This window comes from Hippopotamus amphibius, chromosome 3, assembly GCF_030028045.1.
Source record: "Hippopotamus amphibius kiboko isolate mHipAmp2 chromosome 3, mHipAmp2.hap2, whole genome shotgun sequence".
Lineage (NCBI taxonomy): Eukaryota > Metazoa > Chordata > Mammalia > Artiodactyla > Hippopotamidae > Hippopotamus > Hippopotamus amphibius.
Genome location: NC_080188.1, coordinates 84,486,561 through 84,504,977, shown reverse-complemented (window position 1 = coordinate 84,504,977; position 18,417 = coordinate 84,486,561). Strand labels below are relative to the sequence as shown.

General features: G+C 38.0%; 1 protein-coding gene across 2 annotated transcripts in view; it reads left to right on the top strand.

Moving 5' to 3' along the window:
* Positions 1 to 15,609, top strand: part of DCHS2 (dachsous cadherin-related 2) — a 279,417-nt gene extending 263,808 nt beyond the window's left edge. For both annotated transcript variants that reach the window (XM_057727664.1, XM_057727665.1), the window contains 4 exons: positions 6,783 to 6,913; positions 9,597 to 9,883; positions 10,809 to 10,941; positions 12,942 to 15,609. In XM_057727664.1, the coding sequence (XP_057583647.1) occupies positions 6,783 to 6,913; positions 9,597 to 9,883; positions 10,809 to 10,941; positions 12,942 to 15,568 (3,178 nt within the window). In that variant the 3' untranslated portion in view covers positions 15,569 to 15,609. The remainder of the gene's footprint in view (positions 1 to 6,782; positions 6,914 to 9,596; positions 9,884 to 10,808; positions 10,942 to 12,941) is intronic.
* The last annotated feature ends 2,808 nt before the right edge of the window (positions 15,610 to 18,417 follow it).

Genomic DNA, 18,417 nt, shown 5'->3' with positions numbered 1-18,417 from the left:
TGTTTGGATTGGAATCTGCAAAAGTATTCCTTATTTTAAGGAGTTTGCAAGGAATAGACTTGTCCCAAATTGTTTCCTAGCAAGATAAAGTGCACAGTATTGTATTTGTAGGTTAATTAATACAAAACTGTGAAGTTAACTTAAAATTTGTCAAGTTGATTTTCACTAACAAAAATATTTTACATAGTAAGTGTAACAAATATGTTTTACATCATCTGTATACATGTTTGTTACATCCTGTAACAAATATGTATTACAAGCATCTCAGGTTCTGAAGATCAAACAACTTCATGGTTTTGAATTACTATGCTAGAAAGTTTCTGTAAACTTCAGAAAAAAGGATTATAACTAATGATAAAAGAAGCATCATATGTGTAGATTTAAACTTAAAAAATTTTGCCTCATCTTACCAGTGTTGCAAAAGTGCTTTTGTTCATTTTTCCTCCTATCGTCACCAGAATGCAATATTCTCCAACATTCCTCAACATTCTGTTGATAAACAAGGGCCAAAGTACTAGCATAGCACTTTTAGATTTCAAAATATATATGGCAGGATTATTTCCTCCATTGATTTCTCAATGAATACCAAATTGTGACCCAGAATTTCTTTTCATTTCAAATGAGGCTGTGTAAACATTTTGAGATTTATAATATTTATGTCTATAGCTGGAAAGAGACCATTGTTTGGAGATTAGAAAGCTCTTGACATTATTTTCCAAAGGAGAGCCACTAAAGTGATGGATAGAAGGAAGATTGTAGTGGGTTGAGGAGTAAGTAAAATAGGAAGCAGAGACAATTATGATAGACTGCTTTTCTTTTTCACCAGTGTGAAGTTAAAAATGAAGGGATGTCAAATGAAGGTAACTGAGTGGGATTCAGGCTTGAGATGAGGGTATGTTATTAGGATTAGTGCCATTGGACAATGTTAACAGGCAGGAAGGTAGTATTCAATAGTTAAACAAAAATGATAGATTTTTTTCCCCACAACTTTCATTCAGTTTCATATTAGTGGAGCTAGCTAGTTCAATAAGGCAAGAAAAATAATTAAAAGTCTTACAGATTTTTTCCTATTGACATTTAAAACTTTTTTGTTGTTGAAGTATAATTTATTTACAGTGGTGTGTTAGTTTCAGGAGTATAGCAAAGTGATTCAATTTTATATATATATGCATTTTTTTTCTTTCAGATTCTTTCCTATTATAGGTTATTACAAGATATTGAATATACTTCCCTGTGCTATACAGTAGGTCCTTGTTGTTTATCTGTTTTACATATAATAGTGTATATCTGTTAATCCCAAACTCCTGATTTGTTCCTCCCCAGCCTTTCCCCTTTGGTAACCACAATTTTGTTTCCTATATCTGTGAGTCTATTTCTGTTTGTAAGTATGTTCATTTGTATCATTTTTTTAGATTACACATATAAGTGATATCATATAATATTTGGCTCTCTGGCTTCACTTAGTATGATAACCTCTAGGTCCATCCACGTTGCTGCAAATGGCAGAAAGATTTTGATCTAAGTACATTTACTTGTTTTAAATTTTATATTCTTATCAAAGTAATGCGTTTTTAAAAAAGTAGCTTAGAGATCAGCTGACTTAGATGAAAGTCAGCAACCTCACCTGTCCCAGAGGCAGACACTTTTAACTTGTTTTCTGCATTATTATAAACACATGTGTACATTTAAAATTTTAAACATTCTCTCTCAACTTCCTGTTATAGTAGACGTGGGTTTAATATTTTTACCTTCTTACATTACATCTTTGTATTCATAGCACTCTTCTTCATTTCATCAATAATCAGTATTTACATAATATGAGTATACAAGTATTTACTTCAGAGCCAGGTCATACTGTATAATTATATTTCCTTCCTTACCCTCCCCCTTATCCCCAGAGTTAACGATTATCTTTGTCTTTTGCTCACCTGATTTGCTATGTCCATGTACTTAGTTCCTTGTAAATATTCCATTAGCTCTGCCAAACATGCCCACTCGTTTTGCCTCTCATATCAAATATTTTGTCAAGTCCTCTGTTCCTTGGAGACCTCGGTCTTACTGCTTTCTGCCCTCCTGATCTAGCTGGACAGTGTGGCTCCCTAAGCCCACTGCAAAGCTGGACCCCATGACTTGTGACTTTGGCTTACTGCTCTCCTACATGGGACCGGTGACTTTTAGATCTCATAGCTTTCTCATACTTTTCTCTTCCAGTAGCTTCATAGGAAAAGGTGCCAAGGAAGTGAATTCTCTGAGTTCTTGCACATCTGAAAATGCCTTTATTCTGCTCTCACATGTGGTTTATACAATGGATAATATAGAAGTTGAACATTTCTTTTAGATTTTTGAAGACTATTATCTTTTAAAATTCAGTTTTGCTATTGAGAAATCTGGTGCCATTCTAATTATATGTTTGGTATATGATTTGCTTTTTTCATTCTCTGTGGAAATTCTCAGGTTATATTCTTTATCCACAATGTTTGGACATTTTGTGATTATGTATGTGGGTCTTTCCTTGTGCTGAGTACTTAGTATGCTCTTTTAATGAGGATAAATGGCTCTATTTTTTGTATTATTTCACTGATAATTACCTTCCTTTTGTTTACTGTTTTGTTTTGTTTGTTTGCTTTGTGCTGTCTCTTTTTCCTGGACCCTATTCAGTCAAGAGTTAGACTGCCAGGATTGATCCTTTATCAGTGATATTTTATTCCCTACCCTCCATTTCTTGTTGTGTGTGGGTTATTTTTGTTGTTTTATTTTCCTGGGAGATTTTCTTAATTATAACCTTCTAAACTTTCTTGTTCACTTTTTAGTTTAAAATTTTTTGAACATTGTATATTTTTTATTTCCAAAAGCTCTTCCTTGATCTTCAAGCTTTTCCATAGCGTCTTGTTTTGTGCAATATCTTATGATAGCTCTCCAAGGACGTTAATTAGAATTGTTTTTACATTTTCTTTTGCTCTGTCAAGATCTCTGCATCCTTTGGGTTTATTTCTTCCCTTTGTCTATTTTATGCTCTCTTTTTCATGTGGGAGACTTTCTGTAAGTAACTAACAATCCTTGGTCCTAGGTGAGGCAATAGCAAAGTAAGAATCTATGGGTGGATCTCATTGACCAGCACACTTGGCTTTCAGATGAACCAGAGGAGAACTTGACTACTTCACAGGATGACATACAAATAAGTTTATAGAGAGGGTTTTTTCCCCTTTGGGAGCGGATTTCATTTCTTCAGGGACAGTCCCTCAATATTATTCTGAGTATGAACATCAGACATTGTTCTGCCTGGGAGTGAGGAGCAATGGGCAAGGGGACTTGATTGTTCTGTATTTTGAGTTTGAAATAATCTTTAAGCTATTTATTCCACCCTGCCCTTTGCCATGTTTTGAGCCTTTCCTTGGTTCTATGGGGGCAAATCTGTTTCTCACTCATCTTTATCGCCTTCCAAATGCAGAGCGTATTTTAATCTGTGGTTTCCTCTGACCCACTTATCTGTAACCACTTCTCAATTCCTTACATTTTCCAGAAATGTGTTGAAATTTCTCACCCACTCCACCCACTAATATCTTCTCACATTTTCTTTTTAGCCTTATGAACATATACCTTATTTTAAAATCTTTTGCCATCAATACAGCAGAATCTCTACAGGAAGAGAAAATAAAACCTTTGTAGATACCGCCAAAAGTCATAGCTCTTCCTTTCAGAGGTGTTATGATGTTGGCTAATACTTTTGTTTCTCTTGGAATTTCAGCAGGAACACTTAATTCTGGGTATATATTTAATATACTGTTGAGAGAGTTTTGAAAAATCCTCTACCACCAACTTAACTATTAAGGCAATCAGAAAAGATTCTGCCTGGTCAAAGTCTCATTTAAAGTTTAACCTAGTATAAAGCAGCTTTCCACCATTGGTAGAGTAGGAGAACTATGCTCTGAACTAGAATGGGACTGTTTTTATCTGGTCAGCTTCATTTATTGTCTCTGCTGATACACTAATCAGGGCAGCAGTTCTGGAACATGGAGCTAGTTGGATTGGCCATAGCTAAGAGTTTTACAAAGCCTGCCAAGGAGCCGTCACAGAAAACTTAAGGTCTCATAGAAGTTAGGTGTAGAATTTCAGTGGATCTACCTTCATAATTTTTCATCTGTTCTTCAAACCATTGAGAAATCCTTGACTTGTCCTTTTGTTTTGAAACAGAATCATATTTCTCTCTGTATCAAAGAATCTTGCTTTTTTAACCTGACATAGGCATTACATAGAACTCCTGAAGTTGTATTATTGTGAAAATAGGAGTGGTTATGGCTACAGTGGAAGAATCGACAAAGAATAACTTTGAGGTCTTGGCTGAGACTTTAGTATGACTTTGGTGAGGGGCAGGCAGCAGAGGCAGAGAACATGAGTTGATTATTTTTAGTAAAATTTTTCCACATGTACCTGATTTATGTTCATGCTAACAAAACAAACTTTCTACATGGAATTATTCCTAAGCTCTAGAAATGTGAAATGTAAGTAGTTGTTCTACTGATGTCCCAGCTTCAATAGTGTAGAACACAGCCTGTGTGTTTCGTGAACACTAGAAAAGCAGGTGATCATTTGCTACTAAGTGGAATTTAAACCAACAAAAAGTTGATATTTATTTTACATCATTTTAAAAATTTAAGGTTGGAAGATAAAGAACACATATCAGGTAAGCTAACAATGGAAAATATAGTAGAAGTGTGTCAACTTCCAAGACTCAGTTTCTTGAAAGAGAGTATCACCAACTGGCTAAGACTAATTCCACTTCTGAAATGAAGATCATCTTCTGATTGACAACTCACTTTATTACTCAGCTACCCTCCTGGAACTCATAGTGTTTAGAGGCGAGTGTAAAGCTAATGATTATACATTAGGGTGTGATATATACACAGTAAGAGAGGTGTATTGAAAAGTATCATATAGTAGAGCACAAGCTTTCCAATCAACCAAGACCCGGGCTTGAACCCTGGCTCTGTCATTTGATACATTTAGAATCTTGAGCAAATCTTGAGAAACAAGCACTCAACACATATTAAAGAAAATCAAATAAGGCAGGACATCTGCCCTCAAGGAACTTATAGGAGAGGCAGGCAAATAGATCATTAAGAAGAAACAGTGATGATTGCTATGGCAGAAGAAGGTACAGGGTGGTATGGGTAGAGAAAGAGGCACCCAAAGCGGATGAGAGGCCAGTGAAAGCTTACAGAGATATGAGCTTTGAAAGACCAGGAGGGTGTGTAGGGACCAGAATTCCAGGCAGAAGCTATGTCATAGATAGTCATGTGTATGTGCTCAAGGCTTGTATTACCTCTTGTAGACATGGAGAGCTAAGGAAAGGTTTTAAATAGGGGAGTCAGGTTTTCAAACCAGGATTTTGGATAGAGCAAATGAGGAGTTGCAGTGTGGGGGATGAAGAGGAGCAGATGAGACTTGCAGTAGGAAGATCAGTGAGTAACAATTACTCCAGTTGAGAAAAGGTATAATGAATACACAGCATGCCGGGTAAAGATGATGAGGGGAGGAGGTTACAGCAACCAATGTCCTAGTTTGCTTGGGACTGCCCTGCTTTAAAAAAAAAAAAAAAACTGACACAGACATAAGGAAAGGACTTGAGGCCACAGGTGGGAAAGGGGAGACTGGGATGAAATGAGAGTAGCACTGATGTATATACACTACTAAATGTAAGATAGGTGGCTAGTGGGAAGCTGCTGCATAGCACAGGGAGGTCAGCTCGGTGCTTTGTGACGACCTAGAGGGGTGGGATAGGGATGGTGGGAGGGGGGCTCAAGAGGGAGGGGATATGGGGATATATGTATACATATAGCTGATTCACTTTGTTATACAGCAGAAACTAACACAACATTGTAAAGCAATTATACTCCAATAAAGATCTGAAAAAAAAAAAAAAAAACACCTGAAAGTCCCATATTCCAGATAACCTTTCAGTTCCTGCAAAACAAGATGGTTGATCAGCCCATCTGAGGTTCTGAAGGTGGGAGTGAAATGGATGAGGACACTGATCCAAGTCATGTTCAGGTGGTAAAATCTGTAAGATTCATAATTAGTTGGATATTGTCAGGGTGGTGACAGAAAGGGAGAAGTTGAAGATAATAATCAGATTTCTAAGTTGGTTGCTGGAGTAGTGAGTTGAACCATCATCCAAGAGAGATTGAATCACTGCATGTAAATTCTTTCAAATCATGGACTTTACCTCTGCTTCATAGTCCCAGTCAATAGTGCATCTTTTGCGCGTGTATTATCCATAGCAGTGCCCTCTCTTAATTCTACAATTTTGATTGATTAGCAATTTGGATCTGAAAAAAAATATATTACGAAGCAATCTTTTAGTGGCTCTGTCTTTTGTTAGGACAGTAAAATGGAAATATGTAGCAGTATTCAGGCCATGTGTGGCAGGGCAGAGGCAATGTATTTATCTAAAGAACAGGTTTGGTGCTTATATTTTTCAGGTTGTTCTTAGTAGGAAAGGACTGAATTTTACAGTCTGTCTCCCAAAGAGAGTTCATTTGTTTTAAATGCTTCACGACCCTTAGTCTCACTGGATGTGATTCCCTAAATGTGTCAAAAACAAATACATTTCAGGCTACCATTCTTACAAATAAACCTTAAATGATGCCATTTAGAGAAGTCAGGGGAGAAATAAAAGCAGCTAGTCAGCTCATTTTTAAATTTTCAACTGGATACTTGATATTTATGTTGTTTTCTTATTCTCTGGATGATGGATAACATTCCTTGATTCTTTTCCAAACCAGCTTGATTGTACAAGCCACAGACAAAGGGATACCCAGGCTTTCTGGTACAACTGTGATCAAGATACAGGTGACTGATATAAATGACAATGCCCCGGCTTTTCTCCCCTCTGAAGCAGTGGAAATTGCAGAAAGTAAGTATGGTGATTTGAAATAGTGGTTCTGATTAACTCGTATAGTATCATCTACCATTCTTTCAGCTAGGCACTGTGTTAAAGATGAGTACTAATCCTCAACAACCACACAATGTAAATAGTTTTTATCTTCATTTTACAGAATAGAAAACAGAGGGTCAAAAGCTAAATATCAAATGTCCAAGAAGTTAAATGTTCAAGTTGGGATTTGCATTCAAACCAACAGGAGGCTGGTTTCCCAAGGTCTAACTACCATTCCACATAGCTTCTTATGTACAGACATTTCTTAAAAGTGAAGTGTACTTTATGAAGAAGCATCCTTTGTGGACTGTGATGGTCACCCTAAAGCTCCCCTGAGAGGAAGTGATGTTCTTAGACTGATAACTGTGTTAGTCTTTGTGTTCCAAACTCTGGATTGGCTGCTCACTGCTCAAAAGCAAATACTCAAGAGGCAAGCCTTGGTAGAAAGGAAAGATTGCTTTTTCTCAGGAGGCCGGTAATTGGAGGGGAGAAGGCATACTTGTGCCCGAAGGCCAGTTCCCCACTGCTGACCACAGGGCAAGAGCTTTTAAAGGAGGAGTTTCAGGGATGTGTAGACCTGGGGCTACGTGCAGAACAGCACAGTCAGCTCTGAGGACCATGTTGAGAATGGTCACGTGGTGGTCTGCACAGCAGCATCTTGATTGCTTGAAGCCCGGTTAGTCTCCTTCAGTTCCAGGGTCGGTTTGTTCCCATTGCTTTGAGGCCAATTCTTGGACCTGTGGTAGCTTATGTCATGGCTCCTGCCTGGTCATCATGTAGTTAACGTCTTCTACTGGATGTGGGTTTCAGTATCTACAAAACAGCCCAAAGAACATGGCCCAGAATATTATCTATAGCCCTTGAGGAGGAACTAAGGGTCCTTGACTATGCCTAATGGTTAAACTATTATTATATTATTAAACTATCAAATGTTTCTTTGTTTCTGCATTTCCTTACTTCTCTGATTACATTTATTATTTTCTTTGGCTTGCGGGATCTTAGTTCCCCTTCCAGAAATTGAACCCGGGGCCTCAGCTGTGAAAGTGAAGAGTCCTAACCACTGGACCTCCAGGGAATTCCCTAAATTTATTCTTTGACTAAAGTTTTTCTACAGACAAAAGGAAGGGGAAGGACATGGCGGGGGGGGGGGCGGGTGGTGGAGGGTCTGTCCCAGGAAGGCCCCCTAGGGTCCAGTTTTATTTGCAGTACACTAATGACAAGTAATAAGTGAACGGAGTTGGATGTTCTTTGCACAGAGTTTTCATTTTCCTCTAGTGTAAACTAAACTTCAACATTTGCATAAAAATTTTACCACATTAATGGCAGAAGTTGAAAATACTAAGTTTTATGCGATGTGCTGATTAATCTTAATTGTTTGGGTCTCTGGGTTATATGATGACTGCATACTCTTTGATCTCAAAGTTGTCTGTGGTCAATGACTGGTAAAACCCAACCCAACTTTTTATGGTTTAAGTTGCAAATAGTGGCTTCTCTATCCTCTCTCCTTTCACTCTTAATATCCAACTTACCCCTAAAATGTGCCTAACATTTTGCTATGTTCACTTTCTAAACAAATTATAAACATCACTGCTCACAAAGGGCTATATTCCAGAGATTTTTATGTAAAAGGATACCTACAAATATTTTTAAAAATCTAAAATACTCTACCAATAAGAAATGTCTAGTTTTGCCTCTCACCTATTTGATATATTTTCCTCTGCTTTTACTGAAGGTAAATCACATGCATTGGAATCAAAACACAGCAATGTGCCCAGGATAAATATATCACAAGAATAAGCTGTATAAATCAAAACATACTGAAAGGGGTCAAGTGTGGTTGGTGCATGTCAAGAATGTTCAAATTTGAAATATGAAAATTATGAGTAGTGGAACTCACACACAGTGGAACTACTCTGAATGTCTTGGCATCTTCTTTCCACCTGCTCCGTACCTCTCAGCTCCAAAACAAAGTCCCTGTCATGGCAGTTTAGGCTAGAGAACAAAGGTGACACGTGTGACATTTACCATGTCATCTATTTGTGATTTTTTTGGTGACTAATATGAGAGGTCTGTTTGCATCATTAATATGATGTATACTTTCTATAATCTTGATAATTTTGAGAGTCAGATTTTAAGAGAAGGAAACAGTGCTTGCCACTCAAAAGAAATAATGTTACAAAAATGAGTACAAGGAGCTAAGTGTCTATTTCTAACTTCCGGATCCAAATAGTTTCACTTAAATCTTGCCTACTTTTCAGAAATTTGTTTTGTATTAATGTTTTGAGCAATAACCTTCTTCCCATCCACATCTCCCATTAATATATGACTTAGATACAGAAACTATATAGTACAAATAAGTGGATTATAATGTTTCTTGGTGCCGGAATTGTTGTTATAAACATATGATGAAAAATGTAATATAAAAATTGAATGTACCCTGCCTCCTCAATTCTGTACCCTATGGTAAATGTTCACTTTTATTGGGCTCATAAATTCTCCAGAGTTTTTGTTCAGTTCAAAACGAGCCGAGTATGAGAAATCATGCCAAGAACCAGCAAATCATGTTGGACTTAAAATAAAAATGCTTGGATTGAACTATTAAAGAAAAATATTTCAAAGGATGACTTTTAATGGAGACTGACAGCAGTCATGACTATTTCAGATTCTTTGCCTGGTGTAATTGTGACTCGGGTATCAGTTCATGATGTGGATTTGAATCCAGCTTTCATCTTCAGTTTCGTCAAAGAGGGTAATCCTGGAGCCAAGTTCGCTATTGATCAGAACACTGGGGTAGTGGTGCTCATGGAAACACTGGATTTTGAAGAAGCTGCTGAATATGAGCTGCATATCCAGATCTCGGATTTGGTGCACCACACGGAGGGGACACTCATCATCCGTGTGCTGGATGTCAATGATAACCCACCCGTGTTTTCTCAAGATTCTTACCAGGTACAGATACTGAAAGAGATGCTGAAAACCATAGCCAAAGCTTGAAAGAATAGGGAATAATGCAAGCCTTCCACTGTTAACACTAATTTAGACAAACAGACAGTGTTCACTGTTTTTATGGCCCAAGTTGGTGCTGAGTTTTACATTTAATATCATGGAGGATAGAAGTACATATGGAATTGAATAGCACGTTCAATTCTATTTCTTAGGTACGTATCACAAGTCATCATATGAAAATATGTCACCATTTTCTAGTTTTTAGGGATTGGATCCAGTTGTTCATAATAATTGGAACTTGCCTAAAATTTGCAGATGAGACAATAGGTAATCTGGATTAAGTGCAGTTAATTTGAGAAAACTTCTTTCCTAGGCATATATTTTTGACTATATTGATTAACATTTTGCAGAAACAAATCATGAACAAGACTGTACAGTGGAAATGGTAGATTTTAGAGCATAGTGTATATTTATAGAAGTAAGGACAATGATAGCATTCAACTAAATACTTGGAAATGTTACTTACTCTTGAATGTAACAAATGCAGAGAAACTAACCTAAGTAAGGATCTTCTGCGAAGGCTTGTTAAATAAAACAATGTTCATAATTATATAATGTACAGTGTAGTAATACATGAGTGAATGCATTAGCTATCCTCTACCACACAGAAAAAATTTAGAAGGAAAATTTTTCAGAATAAGAATCAAAACTGAATGAAAAATTTAAAAAGTTTTTGTTTTTCTGAATTCTAGAACCACTAACACAATCTACGTAATACGTCCACTCCATAAATTAACATGCCTAAAAACATCAGGTTCTCTCTCTTTTCCGTAAGTGAAATGAATAAAAGGCTCTCAGGTTCTGGCCCTGTTCATAAAAATAGATACAGCCTTTAAGCACAGTGCCCATCTCCCTCTTTTCCCCTCAGGTCACAATTTCCGAATTGGTGCCTGTGGGGCACCCAGTGCTGACCGTGTGGGCCAGAGATGTGGAAAGTAACGAAAATGTTTCTTACAGGATCCTTTCCTCATCTGAGGCATTTTCAATTGATCCCACTAACGGTGAGTGATTTGTAGTGGCTTTAACATTCATAGGTTTGAGTTACAGGATGGAAACCTGAACTAATCCTTTCCAAATGTGCCTAAAATAGCTCCCCACCCCCACCCCCACCCTCACCCCCGGCCGCTGGTATCATAGACACCACCTTCTTATTTCTCTTCACATCAAATGCTGTGGTAGAAAATCTTGGTGCTATTTCTCTTCTGCAACATCTCAATGGTCGGAAAGCGAAAGGAATTGATTAAATACTGGCAAATGCGCAGAAGATCAGAGACCTCACTAGAGTAAACACCAGCTCATCCAGCCAACCAAAGACAGTTGAGGTAATTAGCCCAGGCCTTAACAAGAGTCAAAATGAAGTCGAAGGGGTTCATTTAGAACCGAAGACTTCATGTTACCAGAGTTTAGAAGCTTTTTTGCCAAACCAAGTACAAGAAGTTCAGTAATAGCATCATATATTCAACAAGGACCAAAAAACACAAAGAAGGAAAATTATTTGAGCATCTCTAAGTGAAAACCACTGAGGATGTCCTGGTTTCTTTGATGGCTCCCAAGGCTCTGTTTTATTATGAGAGATCAAGACATTCGTGGTTCTGAAATGCATGCAGGCAAGTGATTTCAGGTTAGAAAAATTAAGCATTGAATAGAGAATTTCACGGCAAATAGATGTTAAAAGCTACATTTGGTAAAGATGAATAATTAGCAATGTGCTGTCCCTCGCAGAGCACACACTAGAAAGGAACAGGGCTGGGACACGCTGCACTGCATGTTCTCCATCTCCACCCACCACCGTGTCGTTTCACGAGCGAGAGCCAACTTAAAAGTCAGCCTCGGGATGATGCATGTTAACTAGGTTCACGGCGCTGATTGCTTTGCCGTGACACAAATACCGTGGCCTTCAGTACTGTACACCTGAAACTAATATAATGTTATATGTCAGTTATAGTCTCAATTTAAAAAAGTTAACCTCAGGATTACCTGAAAGGAGAATTTAGTCACAAAATACCAGTATGAGGCCCTCGGAGTATTATAATGGGGAGAAGTATGTAATGTTGCCACACAGCCTGTAGATGAGTGTCTGCTGAGTGGACTTGAACATGTCAGGAATTTGGCTTTGCTCTCTCTCTCTCTCTCTCTCTCTGTCTCTGTTTGTCTGTCTCTCCCTGCCACAGCAAACGTGGTGTGAGGTCCTCCTTCTGAGGCTTCAGTCCTGGCAACACTTTTGCTTGATATGCAGTGTCAAGAAACTTTACAATAAGACATCAATTAGAATGTTTTTAAAATCTTCAATATTACCAGGTCAATTGAGTTCACATTGGGACCCGAACTGAAATGTGGCATTTAAAAGACACCATTTTGTATTTTCTTTGTGACCATACTTAAACTACATTTTCCTTAGAAAAGTATAATTACATACATACTTATAAAATTATATATTTCTATATTTAAAATGATAAAGCGTATTACATATATTTCATCAATAGGGGAAAAATCCACGTGCTGAATTAACCAAGAGTTTAGGAAAAGCATCTCTAGAATTAAGCAATAGTTATGTCTGCCTTATCATATTTGTTACTTTCATTTGACTAGAATGAGTGCCATCTAGTATTTCCAGAATAAATATCTTTATGCCAGAATGTCTCTATACATGTGTCTATGGGTGGTAGAATGGGGTATAAATTATTCAAATAAGAATACGTTTTCTTTAAAAATAGTATTGGAACAACTTACTCTACAAAATTTTTTTTTTTTTAAATTGTGGCAGTCGCCTTCAAGCAGTGCATGTATTTAATAGCGTGAATGCCATGAATATTTTTTCTGAATCTTAAGTGTCACAGAAAGATAAGTACAGTAATTTAAATTTTCTATTTGGAGTTACCCTCGGTTGTAACTCAAATATCACATCTACCAGATATCTTTAAATATTAGTAAATATGTGCTGACAAAGAGGACCATGAAAGTTTTATCTCACAACATTGAAAGGCTATGTCTTGCTTTTCAGGCACAATATTTACTGTCAATCCTGTCTTACTTCTGGATAGAAAATCAACAATTCGATTTCTTGTGGAAGCCAGTGACGGTGGAATTCCTGACCTGAAGGTGGTTACCTTAGTGGAGATAGAAATACAAGATGTGAACAACTATGCCCCTGAGTTTGAAACAGAATATTATAATCTTAGCTTGAGTGAAGACACTCCAGTTGGAAGCACACTTATCACCTTTTCGACTGTTGACCATGACTGGACCCATGAAAACACGCATGTTGAATATTCCATCATCAGTGGTAATTCACAGAACAGTTTCCACGTGGAAACTAGTTTCATTCACTCAGAATATTCTTACAAACAGGTCGGGTATCTGGTGCTGCTTCACAGTCTGGACAGAGAAGCAGCTGCCGGTCACACGCTTGTCCTTCTGGCATCTGACCGTGGCTGCCCGCCACTGAGTTCCTCAGCCACCGTGTCAATAGCCGTACTCGACGTGGATGATAACCCGCCTGCATTCAACAGTCTGGAATATCATGCCCACGTCAAGGAAAGTACCCCCCCAGGGAGTCCCATCACCGTGGTCTCAGCAAGTGACCGCGATGTGGCCTCACATGCGGACATCCTCTACCACCTCATCTCTGGAGATGAGAAGGGGCATTTTCACGTAGAAGAGAAGACTGGAGTTCTTTATTTGATTAAACCTCTGGATTATGAAGAGACGATAAAATTCACTTTAACTGTCCAAGCTGCAGATGAAGAAAAGAAGCACTTTTCTTTCGCAGTTGTGTTTGTCAGTGTCCTGGATGCTAACGACCATGCCCCTCACTTTCTGTTCCCGAACTTGAGCTGTGCTGTTCCTGAAAACCTGCCTGTTTTCTCCACCATATGTTCTGTAAATGCTTTGGATCTTGACGCCGGTCCTTATGGAGACTTGACCTATTCTATTGTATCACCCTGTTCTCTCCCTCATGAGATGCCACGTGATCTTGACCTCTTCCTCATTGACCCCTTAACAGGGGACATCCATGCTCAGCAAGTCCTTGACTATGAACGTGACAAAAAACACTGCCTCGCAGTTCAGGCCAAAGACAAGGGTGACTCAACAGCCTCCTTAATGGTTTGGGTGGATGTTGAAGGAATAGATGAGTTTGAACCCATTTTCACTCAGGAGCAATATTTTTTCAACCTGCCAGAAAAGAGTCAGGTGAGACATTTGATTGGCAGAGTGGAAGCATCAGATGCTGATGCTGGTGTTGATGGAGTTATTCTTTACTCCCTCGAAACGCCATCTCCCTTCTTTTCAGTAAATAAAACGAATGGAAATATTTATTTAAGTAGAGCCCTTCCCCTAATAAAAAGTCAAGTCAGCAAAGAAGACACCATCGAAATGAAAATAATTGCTCGTAGCCCGAAACCAGACTCGAAGTTTACATCTTGTACTGTTTTTGTGAATGTATCTTTTTCCTCAGAAGGAAAACACTCCACAGGACCCACCAGCAGCTTTTCCATCAGTCTCACCGTCTCCTTTTTAGTGTTTCTGTTACTCGTCTTCATTCTAATTGTACTGATTTTAAGACACAAACAAAAAGATGCAATAAACAATTGTGAAGAAAAGAAAACATCATCCTCCTTAGATATCAATTTGAGACCAACCAGGGATGCCAGCGCGCTGAAACCCTTCCAGAAATCTAATGAGGGTGGTAGTGAGGCGGTACCTGTGGACTCCATGCCTGAATGGTTGAGTTTAATAAGAATCATGGAGAAGGATATCGCACATCTGTACAGGCACTCAAACTCTAGCGGTCGCTGCTCTGTGGAAGGAGAAACTGCAGAAGACAAGGAAATCCAGAGGATAAATGAGCACCCTTACAGAAAGGACTCTGACTCAGCTCTGAGTGACCGGGAGTCCAGGGTGCCAGACTCCGGGATTCCAAGGGACTCAGACCAGCTCTCTTGTTTGTCTGGGGAAACTGATGTGGTGGTCACTGCTGAGACAGCAGAAACCAGCCATACATTTGAGGAAGGAGATCAAGGAGAGGGCTGTGGCACTACCTGTGATCAAAATAATGTCTTACTCCAGCTGCTAAATAAGAGAGAGGTAAAAGTGGACATCCTGGCTGATGTCAAAAAAGAGGCCATCTTTATTTCAGGTGATCAGGAAGCAGGATGTGCAAGTCTGTCAACCCAGAGAAAATCTGATCATGATATAAGAGGCAACTATCACTGGGATTATCTCCTCAGTTGGGAACCCAAGTTCCAACCTCTTGCGTCAGTATTTAATGATATTGCAAAGCTAAAGGATGAGCACTTACAAGTGCTAGGCATTCCAAAAGAGAAGAAATCATTTGTTTTCCCACCACCTTTGATAACAGCAGTAGCCCAGCCTGGGATTAAAGCAGTTCCACCAAGAATGCCAGCCATAACCCCAGGGCAGGGACTTCGGAGATACCCACACTCACCCATCCACTATCATCACAGTTCTCTGCCGGAAGCCGTGACTCCCAGCTTTTCTCCATCCCTTTCCCTCCTGACCACACAGACCCCTGCCATGACTCCCCTGCTGTCAGATGGAGAATTATTAGGAACACATCCGAGTGGTGCATGCCATGAACCTAAAGTAGCAGATGAAGTTCAGATATAAAACAATTGTGATGTCAAACGCCTACTCTCCATTGGTCATGAATGATTGGACAGAACATTCCTAAGTGAGCTCCTTGAGATTGGGTTCATTTATCTACGAGTGAGGGGTATAATTTAGTTTGGGTTTTTAGAACCCTCTCATTTAAGTTTATCGAATTTATTTCAGTGTTCATGAGAAGTTACCCTGTCTTTTAACCTTTATGTCTGGCTCTCAGGATTCAAGTGTGTGTATCTTAAGTAGTGTATATTCTGCCATGCCTGGTCTTCTGTATGGTTAGATTTCCAAAGGACACAGTGACTGACTGCCAGAATGTTTATATGAAAATGAATGGAAATAAAGTATACTGTATTCCGGTCACATTACTACTGATTATACTGCTATTTATAAAACAAATTAGCAAAGACAGAGTGAAGAATGAGTATAGGACAGAAAGTAGCAGAAAGGGGAAATTTGGAAGGATAAACAAGTTATAAAGTGAAGCAATTTTCTGCAGATCTGATATACTTGGAGATGCATTTCTCCACTTTCCCTGTAACCCACACTTCTGGAGTTTAGCCATAATTTGAATTTAATATGGTGTCTTTTAGAAAGCTAACGAGAAATTAAGAATGAAATTTGTCATAACTCTGTGACAAATAAGAAAATTATTCTTGATTAAATGAGCCAGAAATACATGTTCTTAATGGAGAGCCAGTACTGATAAAAGCAATAAGTGTGTGGTTGGCTGCCACCGAAGATGTGTTTCCTTGGCCTTCTTTTTGAAGAAAAAATTTTTTTCAGTCCTCTGTCTTGTAACATGGTACGGGTACAGACGTAAAACTTTGAAGATTAATTTGTATATATTTCTTCATTTTATTTTCTTCTACATACAGTAACTTTTGGTGAGAAATAATTTATCCACTCCATGTCAGTTTAAAACGTTTTGCTCAGATGAAATTTTGTTATTTGCTAATAATACATTTCATAGAGTACTGTAGCAATATATTTTTAATGAAGTTTTTTTATAGAAATAGTCCTACTATAAAAGTGAAGAATGGTTGTCAGAAGTCTTCCTTCCATTTTTTCATACTCATATTTAGCTTTAGCTATCATTAGATGGAGCAGTTTGGCAACATGGTTAAAATAATTCTGGTTTGTATATTTTGGAAACATAGTGGTGTTGTGTGGTGCATACACATACACACACACACACACACACACACACACACACACTGCTATCTCCTTCTGTTTGGTGCGCCTGAGAATCCATCAGAGATTATTACCCCTTCCAGGAAAGCAGAGCACATCTTGCTGAGGCTTGTCCCGAAGCCATCCATGATAGGCAGTGTGGCCAGGCTTTGGAATAAGAGTTTAGGATTCTAACGTGGCGTCTAGAGGGCATCTGGTGTGGTTTTCTTCGTAGCAGTGTGGGATTCAGCTACAGAAATATTTCCTTTATGTTTTCTTTCAATAGGCCTCATCTGTAAAATTATGTGGGAGAACTAATGTCTCTTTACTGAAAAACATTGTAGGATGCCATGTTTGATATCTAGTTTTGTAGATAAATAATTCGAAGACATCCTATGCTGATTTTATCAATTATATATGAGAAATTGTACAAAACATGAAGGTTTTTGGAGAAGCCTGGAATGCTAGGGAAAGTGATTTAGGCATGGAATACTTAAATATCAAAGGATGAACGCTTGTCTCTCTTTTTCTTCATGGGATCTGGAGAAGACAATTTCACGGTTTTTCTAAAAAAGTAATAATTATTATTTCAACATTCCAGTGTTTATTCTCTCTTTGATTTCCTTCAAAAGATTCCTTTGAGCCTATGAAGAAATGCTATACTGATTTTCTTTTCTAATTATACATGGAAGTTTTATTTTGCAACAGAAGTATTTCTAGGAAGCAAGAACATTTTTGTTGTTTTTAATTAAACAGGTTCTTCATTATTTATGCTTAAACAGTTATCTAACTCTTCCGTAAGTTATTTGCCGGTGATTTTATTTCTCATTCTGAACATGATTCTGCATTTTTTTCTAGACATTTAATAAAAACAGAAGACATGAAATATTTACCTTACCAACGTCTAGTGGATTTTTAATTGATGACTTTATTAATACAGTATCCAACACCACACCACTGTCAAACAACTGTTACAGTAGGGTTGAGAGTAAAAATGTGAACATGCTAGTTAAGTGTTTGCAATAAATCATATGTCAGCCCTTTCAACTAGAGTGCTTTTTTCCTAAGTAAACAATATAATTTGTAGTTTTCCTTCAAGTTTAATATTAACTTGCCTCATATGTTCTGTGTTACATTACTGATCTACACACAGGCTTTAGCACTCTGGAGGGGGTACAGAACTTGTTAGTGGAAAATCATATTAAGCCCCAAATTCATAAGCTATAAAATAAAAGACAGTTGTCTCTTGTGGAATTTTGGCTGCCTGAAATTCTGGACTTTCTTGTTGGCAGCCTTAAAAATACTGGTGTAAATCAAGACCAAATGGATATCAAAATTCCGTGTCTTAGTAGTAATCATTGAATTGGCTTCCAAAACAGATTCCTGGGCAAAGAAAGGGAAAAATGCTGCATCTTTAGGGATCTGATCATTTAACTCTTCTTTAAAAATATTAAAAAGCACTGTAAACTACTAGCTGCTTACAAGTGTGCACACTTGGTCCATGACTAGATGTCCAAGTGAGACAGGACTTGTGTTTCTCAGCCTCTTTACCCTCAGTTTCAGAACCCCCCTTTCTGTTTTCCGGAAGTTCTGGTGATGAAAATTATTAACTTAAAAATTATTTCCATCCAAACATATGTTTTGTTACTTTGTTTTGTTTTGACATTTTACACATACCAAAA